The sequence below is a fragment of the Gorilla gorilla genome, chromosome 5 (assembly GCF_029281585.2).
Source record: "Gorilla gorilla gorilla isolate KB3781 chromosome 5, NHGRI_mGorGor1-v2.1_pri, whole genome shotgun sequence".
Classification (NCBI taxonomy): domain Eukaryota; kingdom Metazoa; phylum Chordata; class Mammalia; order Primates; family Hominidae; genus Gorilla; species Gorilla gorilla.
Window position 1 is genome coordinate 181,303,125 of NC_073229.2, and position 27,453 is coordinate 181,330,577.

The 27,453-nt window shown below is 43.7% G+C and overlaps 1 protein-coding gene across 11 annotated transcripts in view; it reads left to right on the plus strand.

Annotated features, from left to right (window-relative positions):
• ARID1B (AT-rich interaction domain 1B) overlaps positions 1–27,453 on the plus strand; it is a 437,019-nt gene that overhangs the window by 360,200 nt on the left and 49,366 nt on the right. For 5 of the 11 annotated variants that reach the window (XM_055391577.2, XM_063707979.1, XM_063707977.1 and 2 more), the window contains 3 exons: positions 114–293; positions 16,049–16,376; positions 18,154–18,282. In XM_055391577.2, the coding sequence (XP_055247552.1) occupies positions 114–293; positions 16,049–16,376; positions 18,154–18,282 (637 nt within the window). The remainder of the gene's footprint in view (positions 1–113; positions 294–16,048; positions 16,377–18,153; positions 18,283–27,453) is intronic. The other 6 variants (XM_063707978.1, XM_063707982.1, XM_019029495.4 and 3 more) reach the window with 3 other exon arrangements.

The following is a 27,453-nucleotide window of genomic DNA, read 5'->3' on the forward strand; positions in this document are numbered from 1 at the left end:
TATGGTACCAGCCTTCTCCCCTGCCACCTGCCACATCAGTCCATGTCCATTTTTATGTATGCAGAGATTATGAAACACCTGCATTTATATGTTTCCATTTATTTCCCACTTAGGTTTTATGGCAGGCACACAAAGAAACCCTCAGATGGCTCAGTATGGACCTCAACAGACAGGACCATCCATGTCGCCTCATCCTTCTCCCGGGGGCCAGATGCATGCTGGAATCAGTAGCTTTCAGCAGAGTAACTCAAGTGGGACTTACGGTCCACAGATGAGCCAGTATGGACCACAAGGTAAAACCAAAGCTTCTCCAAAATGCATGGCGGCAAGTTGTAGAAATTTTCTTAATGTGCTAGTCCTTCAAGGTTTTAATATTGTAAACATATCGTAAGATCCATTATCTGTTACCTGACAGGTTTGTGAGGTTCATACAAGCCCACAGTACTTTAGCTGCCCATAATGATGGGAGGAATAATTACAGCCACTATTGGTGAAACATTTATGTATCAGACACTTGGGTAGGTGCTCATCATCCTTGTGTTACTAGTGAAGTAGGGGACCCCTATCTTCTGTGACGTGGTTCTAAATGTAGAGAAAAAGACACAAGCCACGTTCTCAGGTTTCTGATGTCAAACTTGGGCTTTGTGGGGTTGGATTCTGGTTTGGCCCGTCCCTCTTAAGTGATCACCGTCAAAACCCTGAGCTGACGGCTCAGGACGCCATTGCCCCGCACATCCGTCCCACTTTCTCTCCGAGGTGCCGCATCAGGTCAGCAGTAGCTCTCACCTTCCCAGTCAACCCCAGTGTGACTCTTCGGAGACAGGACAAAGCCTGAAATGGTTACATGTCTTTCACAAGAGAAGATAAGGGAGGAGCAGAGAACTAAGTGGAATCATGTCCAGCATGCACCATTGGCCTTCCTCCTTCCTAGAAGTGGATGTAGGTTTTGTCAGATACACACAGCATCCTTTTATCAAGGTTTTTAACCTGATGTGTGTAGGTATACATATATATATATATATATGTTTTTTCTAAGTCACTTTTAGCAATAAGACATTTGAATTTACCACCTTCCTTATATTTTGTTTATTTAAATTAGACATGAGTGGATAATTTAGAGAGAATGAGATAATCTGGCACAATTCCCAGAGTTCCCTCACTTCTGAAAAAATACCAGGAACATTCCAGGTGAAGATGATGAGTGCCACTGGGAAACTGTAGTAAAATGTTTACCACTTCTACAACAAAACCAGGTTTGCCTGGTGTAGCACCTTAGTATTTCCTAGAGGCGTTTGCAGCTGTTTAGCAAACCCATCCATGAGGCCAGGCAAATAGAAGGTGAGGCCCAGTCACCTCCTTTTTACCTGCTGTTTCTCAGAAAATCACATCTTTCTGATGTATAGTACTTTACAGCTTGAAAAGCGAGTTATTATCTTGTGTTCTGAAGATGTTTTTCCGAAAGATCTTAAACAGTTTCAGTGCCACCAATGGAGCATTGTTTCTTTGCCTTAGAGGGCTTTGTTATATTTACTTTCCAAATATTTCTGTTGGTAGGAAGACTGTGGGGATACCCAAGAAAGCAAACGTCTATATAGAGCCTCTCCTGCCTTTGTTCTAGGCTTGTCCTGAGAGTGAGACTTGGTGTTTTGCCCAATTCTGTTTATATCACATCATCAAGAGTTTTCCACGTTAGTAATTCCAGTAAGCGTTAGGAATTTCAGTCCCAGTTGACAGTAATGGTCTGCTTGTTCCCTGTCAGCACCCGGTAACTATGACATGTAGCAGTTTGTTGCTGAGCAGAGGCAGGACTGTGGGTCACCCACCATCCTTATTGAACGTGGTGGGTGTCATCAAAGCCAGGTTTCTTTAGCTGTCATGGAAAGAAGAGAGCTTAGTGGCAGTTGGAAAAATGGTTTATAACTTGTGGTAGGCACAGAAAATGCGGGCTTTTGCTCCTAATGTAATTGGAAGCAAGATGCAGACCTTGTTCTCAGAATTGGGTGTGGCTGAAGGTCTAGGAGTTAACTCTTAAGACTATAAGCCCTTCCTGGACTCTGAAATTTGTCTCCATACTCTTAAGTAATTCAATCTTGTGGCCTCTTTTTCTACTTATCATATGTGAAGACTGAGCTTTGGGCTATCTAGTAAGTCTTTTGTGAACAACTAAGGAAGAACTTTTGCTATAGGAATTAATAGCAGGGAAGGAAATTACTATAGAATGGATTTTTTTTTTTTTTTTTACTAAATCCCTGTTTTTCGGTATCATTGAATGTGAAGACTCTTAATTTAAGAGCACTAAGCCCAGGAGAGTTCTTATCCGACCTGCTGTGTCTCCTTGGAAAACTGCTTACTCTTTCTGAATTTTTGTCTAGAAAATGAGAAAATGAGATTATATTACATTGGCATTTGCTTCCACTTCTAATGTTCTATGAGTAAAGCCTTGCTTCAGTTCCAGGACCTTTACTGTTACGGTAGCCCACTGGGTTCCTGCATCACAGTTCAGCTTTTTGTTTGAGTGTTTTAAGGCATGAACCTTGAGTGTAGGTTAACAGTGGAAACGATCTGAAATGAGAATGAATATTCCCACACTCGGCACTCTCTGGTGCCTGAAAGTTGGGCACCCCTCCCAGCACCATGCACCCTTTTCTCCCCTCCTGAGTGACACTGCCACCTTGTTCCCCTCCGAGGCATATGTGCTCCTGGGTTCCTGCATCAGCTCGGAGCGCTGTGTGCTGTGAGGGTCCTGGTACTCTCAATGTCCAAATCAAAATCATCACCTTTTCCCCCTTGGAGCCTCCTGTCCTCAGCAAACACTCAGCAACAGGAGATCACATTTGCAATGTGTTGTTGAGTTCAATAAATGCTCTTCACTTTTTCTGTCTTTGTTATCCTTTTAGAGAGGGATCCTAATAAAGGGTTTTTTTTCTTTCTCCTCTTGATTAACTACTCAGATTACTAGTGACATATTCAGCTTCCTTCTTTGCATTAGAAGTGTTCATATCTCTGGAATGATTCACTCATGCAGCCACCCAAGATGTCATCAGTCTCCTTTTTCTGTTTTTGTTCTTAACTTCATGGCTTGCTTCTGGTTTTGCTTTTTTAAAGAAGTTTCAAATATTTCACAGCCGTTTTACTCACATTTTATATGAGCAGCTTTTCCAAAATTGTTAGTAATAACAACCAGCATTTATTGAACATGTTACTATGTCCTGGGTCCTATTTTCTAAGTGTTTTTTATATATTAACTCATTTAATCCTCACAGAAGTTGCTGTTATTACTCCACTTTACAGAGGAAGAAACTGAGGCACAGAACAGGTGAATAGTTTTGCCTGGATGCACAGTGACTACAATGGTCAAGCCAGGATCCAAACCCAGGCTGATTCACCCATTCTTTTAATTAACGGGAAGCCCTCTGAGGCTGTCTCTATTTTGTAAATGAGAACACCAAAGCCTTGAGAAATTTAATAATTCGGCCATGATCCCACAGCTGTTACAGTAAGTGGCCGGGCCAGGGTTCCCACCAACGGAAACTGACTTACGAGGGGCCTCTCGCGTGGTCATTGGCGGTGTTGCTTCCCACACCTGAGCTGCATTGCCTTCTCACCGGTTCATTCATTCAGTAAGCCACTAGGGATATAAAACCAAAATGACAAATAACTTGCCTTTAAGGAGCAAGAAACAGGCATGGAAATATATATATAAAAAATTACTGGTTGGGCATGGTGGCTCACGCCTGTAATCCCAGCCACTTTGGGCGTCCGAGACGGGTGGATCACCTGAGGTCAGGAGTTCGAGACCAGCCTGGGCAACATGGTGAAACACTGCCTCTACTAAAAGTACAAAACTTAGCCGGGTGCGGTGGCACATGCCTGTGGTCCCAGCTACTCGGGAGGCTGAGGCACAAGAATCGCTTGAACCCGGGACGTGGAGGCTGCAGTAAGCTGAGATCATGCCACTATACTCCAGCCTGGGTGACAGAGTGAGACCCTGTCTTTAAAACAACAACAACAACAACAAAAATACTAAAGAGATTAAGAATGTTGCTCATGCCCATAATCTCAGCACTTTGAGAGGCTGAGGCAGGCTGATCGCCTGAGCCCAGGAGTTTGAGACCAGCCTGGGCAACATGGTAAAACCCCATCTCTACAAAAAGATATAAAAAAATTAGCCAGTTGTGATGGCACACACATGTAGTCCCAGCCACGCGGGAGGCTGACATCAGAAGATCACTTGAGCCCAGGAGGTTGAGGCTGCAGTGAGCTCTGATCACACCACTGCTCTACAGCCTGGGTGGCAAAGTGAGACCCTGTTGCAAAAAATAAAATAAAATAAAATGTCTATGATGTGAAGAAGGGGGAATGTTAGAAATGTATATTAGTACTATAAAATCTGAATTTTTAAATAAACAAATGAAGCCAATATAAATGTGTAAAAATACTTAATTACAGTATATTTTATGAAACAGCACTTTGCCACCTTCAAGCAAGCACATGTAATAATAACTACCCTTGCAAAGTGTTTGCAAGGAAAGAGGACTGTGGGGACTTGCTTTAATAAATAGAAAGGATTATGTAATTAACATGTTAATTATTAATAAGTGAGTTTGTATGGGAAAAAGAGAGCTAAAATCAATTTCATGTCCATAGCCTTTTTATTTCTTAAGGACAAAACTATCTTGTTTGTTTTTTGTGTTCTCTAGAGGAATGTCTATCACACTGACTATCCAGAAATACTTTTTGCATGTTGTTATTAGTTACAAAATATAAACACTCGGGCCTTAGTTTTGCTGTGAGTAAGTAGAGTTACCTTGGGCAAGTAACAGTAGTTCTGAGTCTAGATTGCTCCCAGGCCTCACTCACTCTGTAATAGCCTATGGGAGTCTGGGTAGGGCCACCACACACAGCCATATGGGTTGTGCTGACACCTGGGTTTATGCCTGATTTTTATTGTGTATGTCTTAGAAAGCAGAGGACTTATAAGTAGGTGTAAATTATTTCTAAATTACCTTGGTAAAGGTGTTTTTCAGAAGGGTTTAAAGATTTTTTTTTCACTAAAATAAATTAGATGCCATCTAGAAATTTTCCTTTTCCCTTCATTCATTATATGTGTCTCATAAGTTCAACAAAGGCAAACTTTAAATGATATTCAGTTGAAATGAATACAGTTCCAAACTACTGAATTACACAGCAATACTCTTAAATTGTGGTTCTAGAGGGGCAAGGTCTAGATGTCAAGAGTGTGTAGCTACTTGTGGGTACCTTGTAGGCCCTGCAGTCACTGAGACCCAGGATTTCAGTCTCTACTCTTCTAAGTTCAGAACCTCCATCTTTGGTTGGTTGGTTGGTTGGTTGGTTGGTTGGTTGGTTGGTTGGTTGGTTGGTTGGTTGTTGAGACAGAGTCTCACTCTGTCGCCCAGGCTGGAGTGCAGTGATGCAACCTTGACTCACTGCAACCTCGAGCTCTTGGGCTAAAGGGATTCTCCCACCTCAGCCTGTGTAGTAGCTGAGACCACAGACATGCACCCCATGCCGGGCTAATTTTTTTTGTATTTTTTGTAGAGACAAGGTTTCAGCATGTTGCCCAAGCTAGTTTCAAACTCCTGGGCTCACATGATCCACCCACCTCGGCCTCCCAAAGTGCTAGGATTACAGGCATGAGAGACCCTCGGTCTTATTATTGAATTGGCTTAAATGCAGCTGCTCTTCTGTAGATGTGGGGTCTGTCTGCCACATAGATTCATTCTGTGCGGTCAAAAGACTTCCCCTGGATGGTGATGCAGATTGACAAGATCCTTTTCTCTGACGTTCCAAAGACTAGATTCTGTGCAGGTCACTCGCCCTTCAGTGTGCTCATTTTATTGTTTTCTTCAAACAGGTTGATGCACTTGATGAGGCCACAGCTGCTTCTTATCTTAACCTTGTTTTCTGGTTAAATCGACAGTGCAAAGCAAAAGGATTAATTCCTTCTTCTATACTGTTATGTTTTACTAAGGAAATATCCTAAATCTGTTTTGCTAATATTAGAAAAAACAAAAATTGAATTAGATTATTTCATAGCAAAGGATAGGTGAATGTAATCAAGTCTTCTTGTGATGCCTGAATCTAGCCTTCAAGTTATAAGATGTAAGCATGAATTTTTCTTAGACTGATAATCATCGCGATTTTGATAAGATCATCACATCATGATCTTAACAAAACCTGGGAAAAAGGAAAATATACAGTACAAATCAACTTAAAATGAAAAAAGAGAAAAAAATCAAGCAACTTTAATTTTGACTCTTGTGAGGCTAATTGTTTTTCTGCAGTAATTAACATCAGCAGCACTTAAGAGGGGCACACCCCCTGCCCTCGCTGTGTGACCGAGCGCACCGCTGTACGCGCCATGTCAGGTGGGCTTCGTTAAGACAGCGGTGGGTGGCACCTAGAGAGGCAGGGTGTGGACATGCAGCTTCACCTGCCCTCTTAGCAAGGTACCTTTTCCCGAGGTCCATCGCTCTTCCATTTATTCGAATGTTTAAAAGGAAATTACCTGTCGACACATTTCACAAATCTGTCAGAGCCGCACCAGGCACCCTGGAGAAGGGTCCCTCCACCTGTGGTTAACGGCAGCCGATCGGGACCCTCCCTGGCCCGCCTGCAGGGGGTGCCTTTCCCCTGCAGTCTGTGTGGGGCATGCAGTGCACAGCAGCTGAGCCTGGAGACACAGCCTCTGGAGTGTGCTTCTGATGGTTAGACGCATTCGGTTCTTACCATAGAGACTTGACTGTTTCACACTGCAGTTGACTATTGGGTTGGGTTAATAGCTATATATATATATATATGTGTATATATATATATATATAAAACTATATATATATATAAAACTATATATATATAAAACTATATATATAAAACTATATATATATATAAATCTATATATATAAAAAACTATATATATATTAAACTATATATATTAAACTATATATTAAACTATATATAAAACTATATATATATTAAACTATAGAGAGAGAGAGCTATATATATATATGGAGAGAGAGAGAGCCATATATATATATATATATATATATATATATATATATAAAATTATTATTTTTTTTTTTTTGAAGATGGAGTTTCGCTGTGTTGCCCAGGCTGGGGTGCAGTGGCGCAATCTCGGCTCACTGCAACCTCTGCCTCCTGGGTTCAAGCAATTTTCCTGCATCAGCCTCTGGGGTAGCTAGGATTACAGGCGCCCACCACCATACCCAGCTAATTTTTCATATTTTTAGTAGAGGCAAGTTTTCACCATGTTGGCCAAGCTGGCCTCAAATTCCTGACCTCAAGTGATTCACCCGCCTCAGCCTCCCAAAGTGCTGGGATTACAGGTATGAGCCACCGTGCCCAGCCTTTTTATATATTTTTTAATGTCAGTGCTTACCTTTTATACATTCTATTTAAGGAATAAATTGTGTATCTGTGCGTGATGAAAGTAAAACTAGGGATATAGTGCAATATGATGATGTAAAGATAGTTTCTCTTCACTAATTATAAAGTTATTAGAACACTTTTTGGGCCAGGTGCAGTGGCTCACGCCTGTAATCCCAGCACTTTGGGAGGCTGAGGTGGGTGGATTGCTTAAGTCTAGGAGTTTGAGACCAGCCTGGGCAACACAGTGAAACCCCATCTCTATTAAAAATACAAATATTAGCCTAATGTGGTGGCACGCGCCTGTAATCCCAGCTACTCAAGAGGCTGAGGCAGGAGAATTACTTGAACCCGGGAGGCGGAGGTTGCAGTGAGCCGAGATCACACTACTACACTCCAGCCTGGGCGACAGAGTGAGACCTTGTCTCGATAAAAATAAAAAGAACACTTTTTGCCTATTCCTTGGCTGATTTTATCTATTCATTGTCAGTTGTCCAACAATAGTTACTATATTTTTTTCCCTGCAGCAACCACATGAGATAGAGAATCTTTTATTGTACCCTTTTTATAGAGGAAGAAACTGAACTTTGGAGTAACACGTAGCTTTCCAGAGGTCACCTGCCCAGAACCAGATGGCGAGACCCACCTCCTGGGAGACCTTTCTTCTTCACTTGCTGCCTCGACGTCAGATGCTGGCCTCCGAGCACACCCACGTGTCCTTGGGGTCCGCCTCTGACGTTAGCCCTGGTCTGGGATCCGCTTCTGCCCCAGGAGAGGCAGCGGCCTTCCACATGGCTCCCTTCCCCTCAACACTCTGCAGAGTCCTCCCTCCTGTGTTTCTCATCATCACTCTCGTCACCTCATGACATGTTCTTGATTTCTTTACTTGCCTGTCTCCTGCCACCAGGACATAAGCTCTTGTCTTCATTCACTGCTGAATCCCCAGCATTTAGCACAGAGCCTGGCATGTAAGAGGCCCTTAATAACTCTTTCTTAAATGAATGAATTTTGCTAAGGCAGAGTAATCCAGAGTCACTGATACTCTGTCCCCTCCTGCCTTGAAGCTTGACCAGTATTGGGTTGACCATTTGATGCCTAAGAGCAGTACCTGGTATATTATCCCTGTGGGGTGAGACTAAGGATAATTTTTGTCTGTTTCTGTGCTTCCATATTTTCTGCATTGAGCGTGCATTACTTTGTAATTAAAAAGGAAGACAATAATTGTTGTAACATAAATGGAAAAAAACTACCAAAAGTGAAACATTGAAGTGACACTGTAAGGTAAGATAATAGGTCTTTCTCCTTCTTTTACAAACTTTGTGTAATATTGTAAGTTTTACATTTTAAAGAATTTTAAAATGCATATTGACCTAAGAGAAATATGGTACCTTATATATAGTTCAGAAAACAAATTCTCTCTATTTATTCCCACAAATAGGATTTAATGCAACTTGCGGTAAGTCAGCTTTCATTTTGATGAACCTGTATTTGTGATCATCTACTTGATACATTTCTCTGGCTGAAAGAGCAGCATTGTGTGATAGATCTAAGTAGAAAGATAGAATTGAAAGAAGCTGTATTGAAATAGAACTTTATTTTTCACAGAAAAGATCTTACTTAAATATGATAACCAGCAAATAAACACATGGAAAATCCTCAAAATTTTTTTTCATTAGGGAAATGAAAATTAAAGCCACGTTGATTTCCATTACATACTGATTCGAATGGCTAATTTTTTTTAAGTTGGAATATCAAGTGCTGGCAGTTAGAACTCTCACACAGTATTTGATGGGAATATATACAAAATAGTACAGCCACAGTTTGGCAGTTTCTTATAAACACGTACTTACCATACAGCCAGCAATCTAATTTCTAGGGTTTTACCAAGAAAGATGAAACATAGTCCTACCACACAAAGACCTGTATACAAATTTTTAGCAGCTCTACTCGTAATTGCGAAAAACTAGAAACCATATCCAAGAATGGACTACTACTCAGCACTGAAAGGGAATGTACAGATGCATGCAGCGGTGTGGATGGATGTCAAAGGCATGATGCTAAGAAGCCAGCCACGAAAGCCTATACTGTGTGACTCCATGTGACATTGTAGAGAAATAAAATGACATGAACGGAAATCAGATCAGTGGTTGCCAGGGGGTGGCATGGGGATAAGGTTGACTTATAGAAGGGAAAGAGGGAACTTTTCCCTCCTTTCATTTCTTGTGAGAGAAATATTCTGTACCTTGATTGTGCTGTCGATTACAGGATTATAGAATTTTTTATATCTCAATATAGACATGACAAAGCCGGGCACGTTGGCTCACGCCTGTAATCACAGCACTTTGGGAGGCCAGCGCGGGTGTATTGTTTGAGGCCAGGTGTTTGAGACTAGCCCGGGCAACATGACAAAACCCTGTGTCTACTAAAAATACAAAAATTAGCCTAGCATGGTAGTACACACCTGTAAACCCAGCTACTTAGGAGGCTCAAGTGGGAGGATCACTTAAACTCAGGAGGCAGAGGTTGCAGTGAGCCGGGATCACGTCACTGCACTCCAGCCTGGGTGACAGAGCAAGACTCTGTCTCAAAAACAACAACAATAACAACAACAACAAAAAAAACCACAATATTTTGTAGTAACTGTTATAAAAATGGTAAACATCACTGGCTACAAAACAAGATAAATGCATATTTAGCCCTAATTCACAACTGCCTTTATCATAGTATGTAGCTAATTATGCATTTTTTTTTCCACAAGGGTAAGATTTCTGATTTATGGCATTCACCTCCATTTCCTCCTCCATCATATAGGGAATAACGCAGAACCTTGCCCATAGTAGTTGTTCATAACTGTTGAGTGATTGGAACTTAGAAGCAAAATTTCGTATATGAGTGGAAACATTTAGTAGTTTACAAAAAGCAGTAAGCTCTGAGTATGCATTGCAACTATCAACTTTAAATATTCTGGAGTCAGGTACAGAATTTTTTGTGATCTGCCTGAAATGATGATGGTGACTTGAATAGGGTCTAGCTTCTGCTTCCTCTCTCTGGTGCTTGAATGGAACTCCTGGTGGGTAGAAATCTGAATTCATTTGGTGACCAATTTTCCAAAGCTAGTGTGCCAAGATGAACCCACTTGAAAACTGTGGGCTCTTGGACTTGGCTGCAAGACCAGTCCAGCTGAGGTGGGCTGGCCCAGCATCTGCCGCCTTCATTGTGCTTAATGCTGGATCCATCTGTTTTCTGTCAAAGCCAGTGCCAACAAATTACTAACCTATTAGAGAAACATGGAAATAAGATTGCACTTCTCATTCCTGGCTTTTCCTCTCATATTTTGCTTGGCTTACATATTTGGTTTTTGTTTATTTTGGGAAGAAAGATACGTTATCGAGTAGTTGGGGGGGGCATGAATCATTTTTCACCCCATGCACACATTTTTAAAAGATGGTGGAGGGGTGATGTTAGTGATGTTGTTATGGCCGTTGATGACGATGGCAGCTGTCATTTGTTAGGCAGTGCGGTGCCTGGCGCTGTACTTGTTACTTTCAACCTCTTACTCATTATCGTAGTCACTTTACAGATGACAGAACCACAGTTCAGAGAGGTTAAACCACTTGTCACGCTGCTAGGGAGTGTCAGAACCAGTATTCACACCCAGATTCTGAAGCCTGTGCTTTATCCATTGTTGCCTCTTAAACCATTTTAAGCCTTTAGAAACTATTTTTGTCCAGGCACGTGAGTCTAATGAGGAAAGTTTCAAAGAAAAGAAAAGGGGACTTTGTATTTCTTCTATCCGATAGAGGCTTCTGTAATTAGAACATATTTCCTTGACATGCACTTTTGAGTGCCAATTCATGGAATCAACCCAACTGATTGGAGAGAAATAGATTGGCACCCCTGGCCTAAGCGCCTTTCTAAGCACAAGTGCACACACGCGTGTCTTGGTGTGCATAGCTGTGCTCGAACGCATGCTCCCCCAGGTTGCAGATGCTTCCTGCCAGGAGACGAAGACCAGCTGCCGAACTGAGCAAAGCTATTGAAACACAGCTCCTCTCTCTTTAGTATATAGCATGAGTGAGAGATGGAGGTAGGGTACAGAGTAACTTAGCATCTCAGTAGTTTCTTTCCTTTGTGTTCATTAAGATACAGCCCTTGACTCCCAGTTAAACCCAGGAGGTTGGAGTGCCAGCATTTCCCCATTCCAGCTATAAGCAGAATTCTACAAACTCAGAAACCTTCTTTCTCTAATAAAACTGCATGATGGGTATAGTCTAAACGCTTGTTTTCTAAAACAAGATTAAAACGTTATTTCATTTCCTTCTAAAGCAAAGGGCACATAAGTTTTCACTGAAAAAGGTTTCTTACCAACTGAGTCACTTATCCAGTGTTGGGGGAGGGTGGAAACTAGCCCTCAAGTAATGGCATGAATATATGAATTAATTACTTGTGCATTCAAACTATGAATGAGTACATTTATTTTTAATAAAAGCAAGAGCTAAGAAGGAGCACTGTATTTCACTGATCTTACCAGATCATCTGGAAGCGAAGGGGATGTGAGCTTGGGGAGGAGGAGGAGGAGGAGTCTGAATTCCTTCTCACAGGGAAAAGTCGTGAGGACTGGGACTCTCTCTGGGTAAGCGTGGGAAGAGGAAGGGCCCAGCAGCTGGCCCCTGCTCTGTGCCCACCTACCAGGGTGCACAGAAGGTGCCTTTTCCGCCGAGACTGCGTGACGGGAAAACAGACAGGGGAGCCTATGTGTGTCCCGTGGGATGGGAGATTCAGAAGCAACTTAAGAAATTTTTGTAAAGAACTTTGAAACTGATGAACAGTGGTGTTTTTTTATTTTTTATTTTAACTTGAAAACAAAGTTTTGATGGTATCTGCAAACTTCAGCTGTGCAAAAGCAGTGCCTCTTCATGCCGAAGCAGTTTGACTTTAAGGAGCCGCCAATAAAAAAGCTAATGGCATGTGGCCCAGCGCACCCGAGGTGTCTGCGCTGTGCCTCTCCTGTTCCTGTTTCCTGTTCCCCTGTGTCTTCCACTTTCTTTCCCAGTTCCTCAGATCTGTCGTTGTGCTCTCTGGCATCCCCTGAAGCCTTTCTCAGCCTTCCAGGTGGTGTTCGGGATTAAGGAAGCTGCTGACTTGACCAGGTCTTACTTGCTGTTGCTAGTGTAGCAGTTTATTAGCTTGTCCCAAGACCGGTCTGTATCAGGAGTCCACAGATTGTGGCCCGCTCTGGCCCACTACCTGTTTTTGTAAATAAAGTTTTATTGGAACATCACCACTCCCATCTGTGTGTGGCTGCTTTGGGGGCTACAGTGGCAGGATTGAGCAATCATGATAGAGACTGTTTGCCCCAAATGCCTAAACTATTTCCTATCTGGCCCTTGACAAAAAAAGTGTGCCTGCCCACATCTGCACGGACAGTGGCCCGTGCGTCGCCTGTAGGGAATAACACATGCCTCCCGGACAGCCAAATGAAAATGCACACAGTGGCTCTCACAGAGAGCAGACGCGCAGTAAATGTGGAGACGTCTGCAGAGGTCTCTTGCAGATTTGTAGGTGATAGAACTTTATATGTGTGAATTTAAGAAAGCCGGTTTTGACCATTAGGGTAACATTGTTACATAAATGTGCTTTTTCTTAAATATTTGAGAGACTGTGTAGCAGAGTGTGTCATGCTTGGACTCTAAGCTACACTCCAGGATGCCTGGGCTCAGACCTTAGTCCTCCAGTTGTGAGCCACGTGACCATGGGACATTTGTTGTTATTCACAGCCCCGTGCCTTAGGCTCCTCATGTTCAGCATGAGGATTATAATAATGTGTACCTCCTAGGCTTGATCTGGGGATTAAGTGAGTTAACACAAAGAACTTGGAACTGAGCTTAGCACATAGTAAATATTAAGTGTTTGCTTTTATTGCAGTTATTAATCCAATCCTACCTCTGCTGGAAATCCTTGAGAAGCTCCTCCTTATGGACAGGATAAACCTCAAACTTAGAAGCCTGGTACACAAGGCCCTGCCAGACCCAGCCTCTCCCCTCTATCCCCCCGTCAGCCACACACAGCGCCCCAGTGGCTGTCCCAAGTCAGTCTGCCCTTGCCATTAAGCCGGTGTCCCCAGCCTCTCAGCCATAAGTGCCCTTTCCCCTCTTCTGCCGTAGTCCCCAGCCAACAATGAAACCCCCATCAAGTGGCACCCACAATTTTGATACTTTACATCCATTACATGGTTTAATCCTGAGAACACCTCTTCACGTGGACAGTGTTAGGATTATCTGTTTTACAGAAAAGAGAATGAAACAAGAAAAGATGCAAGCAACTCCCCTAAGGTCCTGCAGGCAGGCAGTGCAGAGGCTCACCCAGCTGCAGGCTCTCCCAGCCCCTGAAGCCATCTCCTGAGGGTTCAGCTCCAGAAGTGCTCATTCAGAGGACTCTCCACCAACCCCCACCAAGGGGACCCTCAAGCCCTCAGCCCCCATCAGACTCACTCTCCCTTCTCTATTGCACTTTTCACATCGCATGCTTTGTTTTGCTTTTATCCTTTTTCTTGTTTTTACCCTTGCTGCTTTACTGCACACACACACACATGCATACCCATACGTGCGCGTGCATGCACACACACACACATACCCATGTAGATTGTGAGCTTCTCGAGTGCAGGAACTGGATTGTATTTAGCTTTACGTCACCTGTGCCTAGAACAGCTTCTGGCATGTAGTAAGTGTATAGTTATGTTATATGGATGGAGAAAGGCTTCCAAAAAATAGTAAGGACTGGTTGGGAAACACTAATCCATATTCCACACACACTTGTCTTTCGCATTTATGTAATTTCAACATTCATTTATCAGGAGGCAGCACATTTTATTGGTCAAATATATGGGTCCCCGAGCCAGTTTGCTTGAGCTTCAGTCCTAATCTTCTAGCTCTTGATTTTTCTCATTTGTAAATGGAGTCCTGGGGTATTTATATTTCATGTGGTTATTGGAAGAAATGAATGAATTCATTGGTGCAAAGCCCTTAACCAAGTGCCCAGCACACACTGTGGTTCAGCAGCTATTATGATTGAAGTAGTATCATGTGTACCTTTGATTTACTTGAATCTATCTACACACAATCAAAAGGTGTGAAAGGAAAGGGAAACAACTGCCATCCCTCACCCGCGCCGGCCCTGCCCGCCGTCCCCCACCCCCGCCTCCGGCCCTGCCCGCCGTCCCCCACCCCCGCCTCCGACCCTGACCTCCCTCCGTCACCTCCGCCTCCGACCCTGCCCTGCGTCCCTCACCCCCGCCTCCGACCCTGCCCTCCGTCCCTCACCTCCGCCTCCGATCCTGCCCTCCGTCCCTCACCTCCGCCTCCGACCCTGCCCTCCGTCCCTCACCTCTGCCTCCGATCCTGCCCTCCGTCCCTCACCTCCGCCTCCGACCCTGCCCTCCGTCCCTCACCTCCGCCTCCGACCTTGACCTCCCTCCGTCACCTCCGCCTCCGACCCTGCCCTCCGTCCCCCACCCCCGCCTCTCACCCCCTCCTCCGACCCTGCCCTCCATCCCCCACCCCCGCCTCCGACCCTGCCCTCTGTCCCTCACCTCCGCCTCCGACCCTGACCGCCCGCCCTCACCCTCGCCTTTGACCCTACCCTCCTTCCCTCACCCCTGCCTCCGGCCCTGCCCGCCGTCCCTCACCCCAGCCTCCGACCCTGCCCTCCGTCCCTCACCCCCGCCTCCGACCCTGCCCTCTGTCCCTCACCTCCGCCTCCGACCCTGCCCGCCCGCCCTCACCCTCGCCTTTGACCCTACCCTCCGTCCCTCACCCCTGCCTCCGGCCCTGCCCGCCGTCCCTCACCCCCGCCTCCGACCCTGCCCTCCATCCCTCACCCCCGCCTCCGATCCTGCCCTCCGTCCCTCACCTCCGCCTCCGACCCTGCCCGCCCGCCCTCACCCTCGCCTTTGACCCTGCCCGCCAGCTCTCCTGCTGCCGTGTGCCGTGCTTGTGCTGGGACAGTTTTCCGAGATGTGGCAGCCAGCACAAACCAGCTGCTCGATCTGGTACTCAAGCAAAAAAAGAAAGAAAGAAAGAAAGAAAGAAAAATATTATTCCCAACTTAGAGGAAAACTGGGGCTCATGTCAGGTTCCCGCGCGACACCTTCCTGTGGGGTTTTCAAGGATGATTTTGACCATATGTGCATGTCGTCTTACACGTTGTCTTTTTGAGCCCTTTCACATGACTGTTGAAGGTAGCAGTGATCTAGTGGTGTGATCTCAGAGTGGTGCTCACCGTTTTGGTTAAAATATAAGAATATGTGGTGTTGAATGGATTGAGGCAGCACTCGGTGTCCCTTGCCTATTCATAGGGTTTGTTTTTTGTTTTTTTGTTTGTTTCTTTTTATGACCAGCCTGAATTTCTCTTCATCAGTGCAGTGGTCCTCCGGGGCTGTCTGTATTTGAGTCACTCTCTGAGGGCCTGGGAGTGTGCAGAGAGAGCATGTTTGAGACTGGCAGCTGCACCAGCAGCAACAGGAAGGGCCTATAAGGGTCATGACTAATACTCCGTGCTGATCGCTTTGTTGGACAAAAAGTATTTCCAGTTAATGTTGTCACAAGTTTAAATAAAAGGCTTTACTTTGTGTTTGCTTTTTGTTTAGGTAACTACTCCAGACCCCCAGCGTATAGTGGGGTGCCCAGTGCAAGCTACAGCGGCCCAGGGCCCGGTATGGGTATCAGTGCCAACAACCAGATGCATGGACAAGGGCCAAGCCAGCCATGTGGTGCTGTGCCCCTGGGACGAATGCCATCAGCTGGGATGCAGAACAGACCATTTCCTGGAAATATGAGCAGCATGACCCCCAGTTCTCCTGGCATGTCTCAGCAGGGAGGGCCAGGAATGGGGCCGCCAATGCCAACTGTGAACCGTAAGGCACAGGAGGCAGCCGCAGCAGTGATGCAGGCTGCTGCGAACTCAGCACAAAGCAGGTACGCCACCCAGGAGCACGCCCCGGGCAGGTACGCTGTGTGTCTACGCGTGACCACGTGACTGCGCACATAGCTGCATTGTTCCCTGGGGTCACACAGAGCAGTAGAATGTCACTGTGCTTGGCCATTCTTTTTGTGTTAAATATATTCTGTAGCATCGAGGTCAGAGAACTAAGTGACAAACCATGTTTTATGATACATGAGGAAGGAATGTGAGCGGTGAGCACATCAGTCGTGGGAGGTGATTTGAAATGCCTGTGAATAGTCATTGCAGCAGCAAACCAGATCTGGTTGCACAGGGAAGTGTCTGCGTGGTACCAATTGAAGCAGTGACTTTTAAGCAGGAAATACGCTTAGGAACGATTTAAAATCTAAAACATTGAAAAGGAACACACTCCCCACCTTTTTTTCACCCTACCACAAGAATCTTCATAAAATACAAACTTTGTATGTATACATACGTGTATTGTGTGTTTGTCTAAACGTATATGTGTGGGATTTATATGCTTGACATTCTTATATTTTATTTTTCCAGGCATATCTATCTGTCCAAACCAAAATGTGGTTTAAAAAGCAAATATAATATTTTAGAAAGTTTGAGTTGATAAAAGGCTTTAACTACAATTACTTACTCATTTTTAATCCCAACTTAAAAATTAATTTTGAAGTAAATACGTGACCTGGATAAAAATAACATAATTAAAAATGTATAAGGCAAAGGTGAATATGTTTTAAAAGCACATGTAAATATGTTTTAAAGCAAAGTACTTTGAAAGATGTGTATCTTAATGATATCTTCAGAAGCAAAGTAGAAGATTCCGATTTTTGTCAAAGGGAAGCAAAAGCTAAGGTGTGTGTGCGTGTGTGCGTGTATGCATGTGTGTGCGTGTGTTTTTAAATGGGTCTTTTGTTACTTTTCCTCTGAAGCTGCTCTCTGGGGAATGTGGGACCCCTCCAGTCTTACTGTTTTTTCCAAATAATAATAAATTTCCCTTGAGGAAATAAAATGAAAATCAATCATTATCTTTCTTTCTGTCTCCACATTACAATTACTTAAAATCTTCTGAACTCCAGCAGTCTAGCCCTCTGCCGAACCTACACAGGCTTTAGGGAATATTTTTGTAAACCTGTCTGTGAAAACTGGTTTGGCTGTTGAAATTGAAGTTCTAATTCAAGTTTAAATGAATTGTCCATTGTTGCAACTCATAAAGCGCAAGTTATTTTCTTTTTTTAAGTAGAAAGTATTTGATTGCATTTGGCACGCGGCCTTTGGGAGGCACCTCAGAAGATAGCCACAGAGAGCCAGGCCTGATTTTGTGTGGTTACAAAGCTATGCGTGCCCCCTCTCTGAGTCAGTGTTTATATCATCCTGTAGTAATCAATATATAAATACACATCCATGCATTGCCATTTTCCGTTTCTAATGTGTAGACCATTCCAAAGCCTTGCCTTCAACTTACTGCCCATTTTAGCTCACCAGGAGTTTAAATGGGGGCTGTATATCTTCTTGTTTGCTTTTACCAAAGTCAAAGCTATACTTTAAAATGGTAAATGGAGATTAGAATTGAGAATCTTACTTTTCTCTGCCTGTCCCCACCCTTTTGTTAGAGGCATTTTCTGTACCCCCCGCCCCTCAGGCAGCGGCAGGATGCAGGGTATTCAACTTGCCTCCATGGTCTGTAAGCCCCGCACCTATGTGTGGGGGTGACAGATATACAGGGCTCATGCTTGTGCATCAGAACAAATCCCAAGAAGCTGTTCTTCTGTTCCACTTTAGGCCACCATACATTAGGTCGCCTGCTTATCCCAGCCAGTCTGGGGCTGGCGGACGCCCCATGTTTTCTTCCCAGCACCCCAACTATGGCAACTCTCAGGCTCCCATGGTGCACCAGCCTGACCAGTACGGGTAGGTAGCAACACACCCCGACTTGCTGCGGGACCTGGGCGTTTTCTCTGAAACTGTTAACGATCGTGCCGTCTGGCCGCGAAAGGAACACCCAAACCAAGAAAGCGAAACACCTAACAGAAAATCCATCTCCAAGGGGGTTGTCCTTCTGTCCATTTTTGTTGGTGTGTTTGTTTCGTTTTCCTTTCGTATTAACAGTACTGTGGCCGTTCGGTGGAAACCCGCATGCGTCCTCAGGCCCTGTCTGTGCATGGCTTTCGGCATGGCTGCTTTCCTTCATGCCTGAGAGGGAAATAGAAACTTTGATCTGTGTCAAAGACATGATGTCACCACCTCTGGCGTCATTTCCCCCATTGTTGTCGTTGTTTTGTCTAGGAACCTGTGTTGTGCAGCGCTGTTCTCATGACTATATTATCACTCCTGCTGCTACAGTGAGCGGCTGCCATACCCACCCCCAAATTAAGAGCACAGCATCTCATTTGACAAGAGACTCACTGCAGTTGAGCTGACAGGCTATTCATAGGACTTAGGAGGGGTTTCATTATATCACCACCAAGCAAATGTCTGTGCCAAAAACTTCTATTATTTTTTCTCCAGCGAGTATCAGAATATTGAAGTCACCAGGAAAATACAACAAAATAATCCAACAGATAATTTTCTGTCTAAACACAGTGTTGCCATATTATTCTCAATTTCAACACAGGAATTACATACAGCAACAAAAAGTATCTCTTCTTTCCTACTACAAAACTATGTCATATCAGGTTCTGTTACCATGTTTAGGTTAGTAAATGCTCTTAAAGTCTATTACTATTGAGTGAATTACTAAAAAAAATAATTATTGCTATCATCCTGGGCAGACTTAATCATGTTTGGTAGTTAGTTTTAGTAGAGACATGCCCCATCTTTGGTTAAAATCAAACAGGGAACTATCACCTAGCTTTGTTTAAACAGTTAACTTATAGAACTGTGCTTTCACTACTGGTTATGAATGCCTGACAGAGCTTTTTAGTAGTTTTATATTCAGTTTACATTTATTTAGACAGAATAAATGATAATTTTGGAATCGAGAGTTCTAAAGTCTGTAAACATGGCCCTAAATGTGGACCAACAAATATAGAATCCTGTAAACATCATCCCCAAAGTGAAATAACAAATATAGAATGAGGTAAACATGGTTATTCTTGGGAAATTGGCTTTTCCTCTTTCTTACTTTCTTGTGGTACCTTCAAGGTCAATTCATGAGTCAGTAGGAAGATAACAGTCGGAGGAAGCAAGCGTTCATCGTCTGCAGCTAATCCGTAGGATCTGTCCTTTTACCAACTCCGGAGGCCTCTTTAGACACACAAAGCTAGTTTGGCTGTGCCTTGCCAAGCCACATTAAGCAGCTGTGTAAAGTGAATTTAAATGGCATGCATCAGAGTGAAATCTCTTCCACTGGGGCAGAAAATCGATGTTAGCTAACCAGCACGAGGAGATCAAATCTGTATTTCAGCCAGCAGCATCCAGATAGCTTCCTTAGAGTACAACACCTCCTCCTTAATTAAAAATAAGAAAAAGAAAAATGTTGGCGTTATTCTATGTAAATCTTATAAAGCACACTTGGCAAGGGCTCATATTCATAGCCCCATGACTGTTAGCTGTGAATTTTAACTTTTATGTCTGCACTATTCTTTCTAAAAAAAGAAAGAAGTTAAGTTTCATTTCTATTTTAAATCTTCCTTCTGTTCACTTCGCAATACACATAACCTGTGTTGTGCCTTTTTTAAAAGCAGAAGCTTGAATCTGAGAAAACATGTGTATGACATGTTTTAGTGCTCTGGGTTGAGAAATCTGATTTTCAACATGCTTTTGCTTTACTTATTTAACAGCTTGTTGCAGCAAACTCGTGGTTTTGCTTTGGTTTTTGTTCCCCCATTGATGGCTCTGTTAGGTTGAAGTTAGGTTGGCGATTAGAAAAGCTAGTTTGCTAAATGTTAGTTTCTCTTTGGGAGAGGAAGAAATGGCATAGTGTGGGATTCACAGAGCTTGTCAGAATGACTTCTTTCTCAAGGCACAATCCCAAAGGACCTAGAGCCCATGGAAGAATCTGAAAAGGACAAATTAATGATGAAGGTGGAGCGTGAGTGAGTGTGTGTCTGCAGTTAGACGAAAACAGAATGCTCATTGTAAAAATGAAGGATTGGGGCAATTATGCTTCAGATTTTCTCAGCTGGTCAAGTATAAGACAGTAGAGAGAAAAAACATGCAAGTTTAACTGGTTAGAAACTGTTTTATTAATTTCTTTGAGAGTGACAGTATGAAGGTAAAATCGACCTGCTGCATTGAATAAATTAAGAAACATAGATTAATTTTTTTTCTTTTTCACCTTTTGAGTAAATTCCTCATTTTGATCATCAGAGGATTTACAATAGAATCTGGTGAATCTTCTTGTTCAGGTACTAGATTCACTATGCAGTAATATCCAGTCATTTGAAGTTAATGGTTTATAAGTAATATCTGTACAGAACCCTCCTCCTTCTACACACTGATACCCTTTTTATCTGAAAATGCATTGTTGTGTACAGTTTTAAAGCATTGCTAGTTAAGGAATTTACTTTTGAAGATATAAGAAACAGAGAGTTGGAAATACTAGCTGATCTTACTAAAAGCCTACTTCAGGAATGGCAAATTAGTTCCATCCATTTGTAGATCAGTTCTCGTGGCTCTCTGTAGCATCATTTTGGAGGATTCTGAGCCATTACCTGAGCATAGGTGAGCCAAAGTTTGCCAGAAGCTTAGGAAGAACTTTGGCCTACCACTTCCTAAAGAGCATAGCTGTGAATCCCAGGCTAAACACAGGCTTTAATATAGCTCACTACAACCTCAAATTCCTGGGCTCAAGCAATTCTCCCACCTCAGCCTCCCAAGTAGTTGGTACTACAGGCACGTGCCACCATACCTGGCTGATTTTATCTTTACTTTTTTGTAGAGACAGAGTCTCACTATGTTGCCCAGGCTGGTCATGAACTCCTAGCCTCAAGCAATCCTCTCTTCTCAGCCTCCCAAAGTGCTGGGATTACAGGCGTGAGCCACCACTCCTGACCTTGTAACATTTTTTAAATGACTGAATCCGTTATGTTTAAAGCCTGTGCGTGCAGATGTGCACAGGTAGAATAACTTTCCCCCATTCATTCCATGTGTCTTACGTCCTTTTATTAGTCCTAGATGGTACCTGGTGATGTCCAGCAATTGACAGCTCTTCAAAATACAACTGATTGTGGATTTGGAAATTTCAGCATTATCCAGAATTTTTTCTTGGAAATGAGCTCTAAGGAGGAAGCATGATTTCACTGAATTTACAGAAGATCTCACAAGCCCTGGATCTTTAAGCCAGGGTAGATGGACAAACAGATTTTAATTCCTTAAGGCCTGCTACCCTAGCACCTCACATATATAAATTTTGATCAAGTCTTGAGTGACTTGAGATTGTTTGTGTCAAAATTCTGGCAGGAATCTTTAAGATAGCACTGTGTTCATAAGAAGAGGTTCCATAAGGACACAGAGTTTCAATTATAGAATGAGCAGATCTCAGAACTGGGAAGGTTTTCGACGTTACCCAGCCTCTATTTCTTGATTTTATGGTGCAGTCAACAAAGACCTACAGGGTCACCCACTCAGAATCATTGAGTCAGGAGCAGGGTCCTTGTCACCTGGTCCTGTTGTTCTTCTGCTCTTCTGATTTTTTTTGTTTTTTTTTTTTTTTTTTTTTTTTGAGATGGAGTCTCGCTCTGTCGCCAGGCTGGAGTGCAGTGGCACAATATCGGCTCACTGCAACCTCCGCCCCCTGGTTCAAGTGATTCTCCTGCCTCAGCCTCCCGAGTAGCTGGGACTACAGGCACCTGCCACCACGCCTGGCTAATTTTTGTATTTTTTTTAGTAGAGACGGGCTTTCGCCATGTTGGCCAGGATGGCCTTGATCTCTTAACCTTGTGATCCACCTGCCTTGGCCTCCCAAAGTGCTGGGATTACAGGCATGAGCCACTGCGCCCGGCCTGTTGCTCTTCTTTCTACTTTTTTGTTTTGTTTTGTTACACATCACCTCTTCATTTTTGTTCTCCATCATATCTAAAGGCAATCCTGCTCCTAGAAACCAAATAGTAACGAGTATCTTAGTGGATCTTCCACCTCTTGCATTGAAATCTGAATTTTTTTTTATCTTATCTGAATTTCGTTACCTCTGCTGCACCTAAAAGGAAATACATGCTTTGCACATTCCCATGTAGACTCCACGTGCAGCTCGGAGTTAGATTGTTTCCAGAGCCAAGCGCTTTGTGAGATAAGTAACAGTTACTTGCTGGCACAAGGGCGGGTTTGAGTTTCTGTCCTTTTCACCATTTGAGGCTTTTACCAACACTGCTTTGGCATTTAACATTGTTGGGACTGGAGTATGGCTGTTAAAGTACGAATTGCGAATTGCGAATTGTGGGGGAGCAGAGTGGGAAGGTAGTGATATTGACACGGATAAAGGTGCACACCTACATGATGCTGGTATAAGCGCTACTGTTCCTTTGCTGTCCCTGAGAGAGCCCTTGGTGGACTAACTGAGCATCAGAAGAAGGAGAAGTCTCAGACTTCTTAATTTCAAAAAAAAAAAAAGGGTAAAATGAATTAATTTGAAAAGTCTTGTTACTCTTGACTAGAAGGGAAGTTTTAATACTGAATATCACAAATATACTTCTGTAGACCTGCATTTTAATACTACATCATACCAAAAACTAGGGTCACTGAAATTAGCTTTCAAATGTTTTGTGTTGAGTCCCTTAGGAAAGTGGGAACTTTAGTTAAGATTATTAAATCTTAGCCACTCATTAACAGGGTGAATAAATTCCATAGGGTAGCTAGATCAGTAGTAACCCCACCGTATTGCTGTTGGAGGAGCTGAATATTTTGTGAGAGAATGTGACTAGCTGCCTTCCTCTGCTTGGAAGAAGCTGGGTCTATTTACAAATGCAAATGAATTGGACTGGCTTGTTGGATATACAGTGGCTTGTACTGTGGCTCATGTGCACCCCACATAGACACATCTTCCAGCCACTGTTCTTTATTGAGGTGTATCTATAATTCATATCCTGTGTTGCCATTTCCCAGCAAGGCACTTTTTCTGTGTTATTTTCCTCTGAAGCCAGTATGATGCAATTCTGCTGATGGATGAAGAGCTGCTGATGTGGAAATACGTTAATGGAGATAGTGCATTAAAATGTCAAGGAGAAGGGGCAAAAAACTTCGAAATGTGTCAAGCCCCAGTTATAGTGGGGTCCATGTGCTAAAGAGCAGGAAGTGATTTGTATTAACCAAGAATCCAGCCCTTTGGATTTTGGACAATGAGGTTTTAACATAATAGCTATGATTTGAAAAGTCATGTTATTGAAAGACAAAGAGAAAAGATTTCAAAGCCTTAAACGGAGTTTTTATTTCTGCAATTAAATGTGAGCCTTTGTATTATCATCTAAATACTATGCTTTAATTTTTAGCCCCTTTTTCTCTTCAAAATTTAGAATTTGAATGAATGTTATTATGTTAGTATTTAAAGATTATTATTTCAATTAAAACTTTTAGAATTACAGAACTATTATGGAAGCCATAAAGTGCATTTATAAATCATCAAATCAAAAAGTAGTAAAACACTAATTCTAAAAGGATCAGAGATTTCTTTTTTAATTTTAATGAGAGCCAAGGAATCACAGCATGAACTGTGCAGCAGACCTGGGAGGGACTGGAGACCATGAGGTGCCCCGAGCCACTCGTGAGCGTCACCCAGAGATTTTCGACAGCCGCTGTACACCCTCACCCAGCCACGGGGCCAAGGCGCGGGAGCCTCAACTCCAAAATCCCCTGGTGGTTCTGGTGTGGAAGCCAGCTCAGGTCTGAGGGGGCCCTCAGAGATAACCGCCACTGCAGAGCACGGAGGCAGCATGGAGTGGGAGGTTTGGGAGGCGTGCTCCGGATGCTTCTTCCTTATGCAGTCTTCCTGAGGGACATCACGTGAGGAGCACACAGGGCTCACACTGGGAGCACTCTGTGGCATCAGAAGCTCGATTCTGCGCCGACCTGACCCTGACTCAGGCTCTGGCGATCTGTTGATCATGGCAGAGTGTGTCTTCCTAAATGCTTTGTCTTGATTTCTGCCCTTTTGCTTCCTCTCAGACCTCAGTATCCTCCTCATCCTCTGAAATACTCAGTTCCCCACCACACCTAGCCTGCCCTCTTCATTTGGATATTCCCCTCTCCAGGTCTGGGTCTGGCCCTCTCACAGCTGGTGGCTGTGCTCACTCGGAGATGGCTCACAGTGACTCGTGCACCACTGTCTATGCCACCTGTCTTCACTTCTAGCTTCATGGCTCTGTTAACATCCCGCCCCCACAGATACGCGCTTACACCAGATGTCCTGGGATCGTCACAGCGAGAACCAGCATTAAAGCGCACCCATCACTAGGCGTCATTAGCAGCCCAGCCCAGCAACCCCCGTGGTTCTGAGTTACGAAAGGCAGGGATCTTTGGAATTACGTGTGTGCAACAGGAGTGGCAATGGCCAGTGATGCCAACCTGCCAGGTGTCAGGCCAATGACCAGCAGGTGGTAAATTTTTCACAGCCCTGAAATCTGATAACCTCAACAGTGTTTTGGGCGGAAGGCAGCAGGAAGTTTGTAAGTAGTGAAGAGGCTATGACTATGTCTTAGCATATTGCAGCTTGGGGTTTGGAAAGTGTCGTGGGTCACAGGGCATCTTAGTAGCAGTAAGGAGTATGAGAAGCAACTCACTAAGATGCTAAGATTCCTCTTAATCTTGGTCTTCATTCTTATTTTGAACTCCATTTCTGCCATTATATAGATTTAAAAAACCAAACAGGCCAGGCACAGTGGCTCACGCCTGTAATCCCAGTACTTTGGGCTGCCAAGGTAGGAGAATTGCTTGAGGCCAGGAGTTCACAAGCAGCCTGGGCAACGTAGTGAGCCAGTCTCTACAGAAAGTGAAAAACAGTGAGCTAGGCATGGTAGCGCACACCTCTAGTTCCAGGTACTCAGGAGGCTGAGGTGGGAGGATCACTTGAGCCCAGAAGTTCAAGGTTGTGGTGAGCGAGGATCGTGCCAGTGCACTCTGGCCTGGAGTAAAACAGTGAGACCCTGTCTCTTAAAAAATAATAATAATAACAAAAAACGCACAGACAGAAACCTGTAAGATTGTGGCTCTTGTTTTAGAAGTTAACTCATACTGGATTACTTTTGATTGTTAAAATTCCTGCCAGGTAAGAACCTGTCTGAATCCTGTCCTGCACAGAGTGGCTAGTGAGAACATAAAGAACTATAGCTTTGCTCAGCTTGCAAGCCTTGCCTAAATTTTAACCCTAACTGAACAATGTTTGGCTTTACCAAACTAAGTCACTTTGTGGCCCAGGCCACCGTTAACTCAGGAAATCTCCAAGAATTTTTAGGAGGATTTTTTAAAGATCAGAAATTACTGTTTTTCTGTTTCCTGGACAAGTGCATTTTTTATTAGAGGTTTCTACACAATATTGCTGCGACACAGTGATATAGGATGGAGAACTCAGGACCCAGTTTCTTAAGCCCACTGACAAGCCCATTAAGGCATGAGAGGTAGATAGAACGCATGTGAGATAGATGTGTGCTTCCCCCTCGCCCTCCTAAAACTCAGGTTCGTCCATCAGGGATTGTTACCTACTCCGAGTACTGCTGGGCTGATAAGCTCTCTGTGTCTCAGGCTGTGTGGCTCCAGACCTCTAAGAGACCTGCTCCCTCCACTCTGCTTCTGTGGCTCCTCGGCGGCTAAGCCACTTTGGGATTAGCAGTTCACTCCCCTTTACACCTTGTGACCTTGGAAGGGATGTCCTGGAATAAAGGATGTGGCTATTCCTAGCACTGAGAAGTAATAGCCCTCCTTGGAAATAACAGAGATCTTTTCTTAATGGTACTATGATCTCAAGATAAACTTTTTAAGTAAAGATCCTTAAGTAGAATGCAGTAGAGGTGACACTTTCTTTCTGTGGGTGACATCCATGGCAGCTAATGTTTCTTTCATGCTGTATGGATCTAGCTTCACCAGACCAGGAAACTGTGCCATTTACATCTTCTCAGAGGTCAGTGGGGTGCGACATGATACCAAACCCCCAAAGTTCTGGAGAGTCATCCATTGCAGGGAAAAGACAGGATTTAGGACCCACTGCTACCCCCTGTGGCTCTCATCCACACTGTGCACTGGAGGCAGCCCGTGTGCTGGGGATCAGCAGAGATTCTGAAATCAGAATCTCTGAACTAAATACCTTCACAGTATTGAGGTTCATTTTTGTATGGTTGCCAGGAAAGAGTTCGTGGTAGCAGAACAATGGGCTTAACAAACCAAAATCAACTTTGAGGATGAAGAGAACTTCCTTAGTTATCAGTTGCTAAAATTCAAGCAGCCAGACAACACCATGTTTGCATTTTCTTCACACCCTGACAAGGAGGCCTCTCGCCTCAGAACCCTTGAGCTCTATTTGTTCTCTTGGTTGCTTTGAGAGAAAAGGTGAAGATCAGTGAGCTGCTTTAGGAACAGCTAAAGCTGGTTGCCTGCATTGAAGCAAAAAGGAAGACCTGAATCTTGAAATTGCACAACAGGTGCCGTTTCAGCAGGGAGTGCCAGGAGCAGAGCTGGTAACAGGTCGGAACCTTCTGAGAAGTCTGTGTGAAGTATGAACAAAAGGGAAAAATGTTTCTGATGTTAGAGGCTTTTAAGAAATCCAGACTGGAATATGCAGTATTCCTCAGTGCTTAGCAAGAAGAGCTTCACCAAGATGCAGGAGTGAAAAATACAGCTCTTTGGAGAAATGTGGAGACAATCAGGAGAAATGCTTTGAAAACAAGAGGCCCTGTGGGCAGTGCCACATTTTAAAGGCCCAGGCAAAGACGTGCCAGGGAGAAGTTCTATTCTGAAGAGCTAAGGCATAGCCACTGGAAAGATTATTCTTGAGAGTATGGTGACAAAGTTACTACTGTTCCTTTACTTAGAAGTTCTCTTTCATAAAGCTGTCGCAAAACAATATTCTTCTTTGCCCATTCTTAAAGGAAGAAAATAAAATGTAAACATATCAGCTACCAAAGGGTTTGGGGAGTTATTAACAGGGAGCTGGAAGATAAC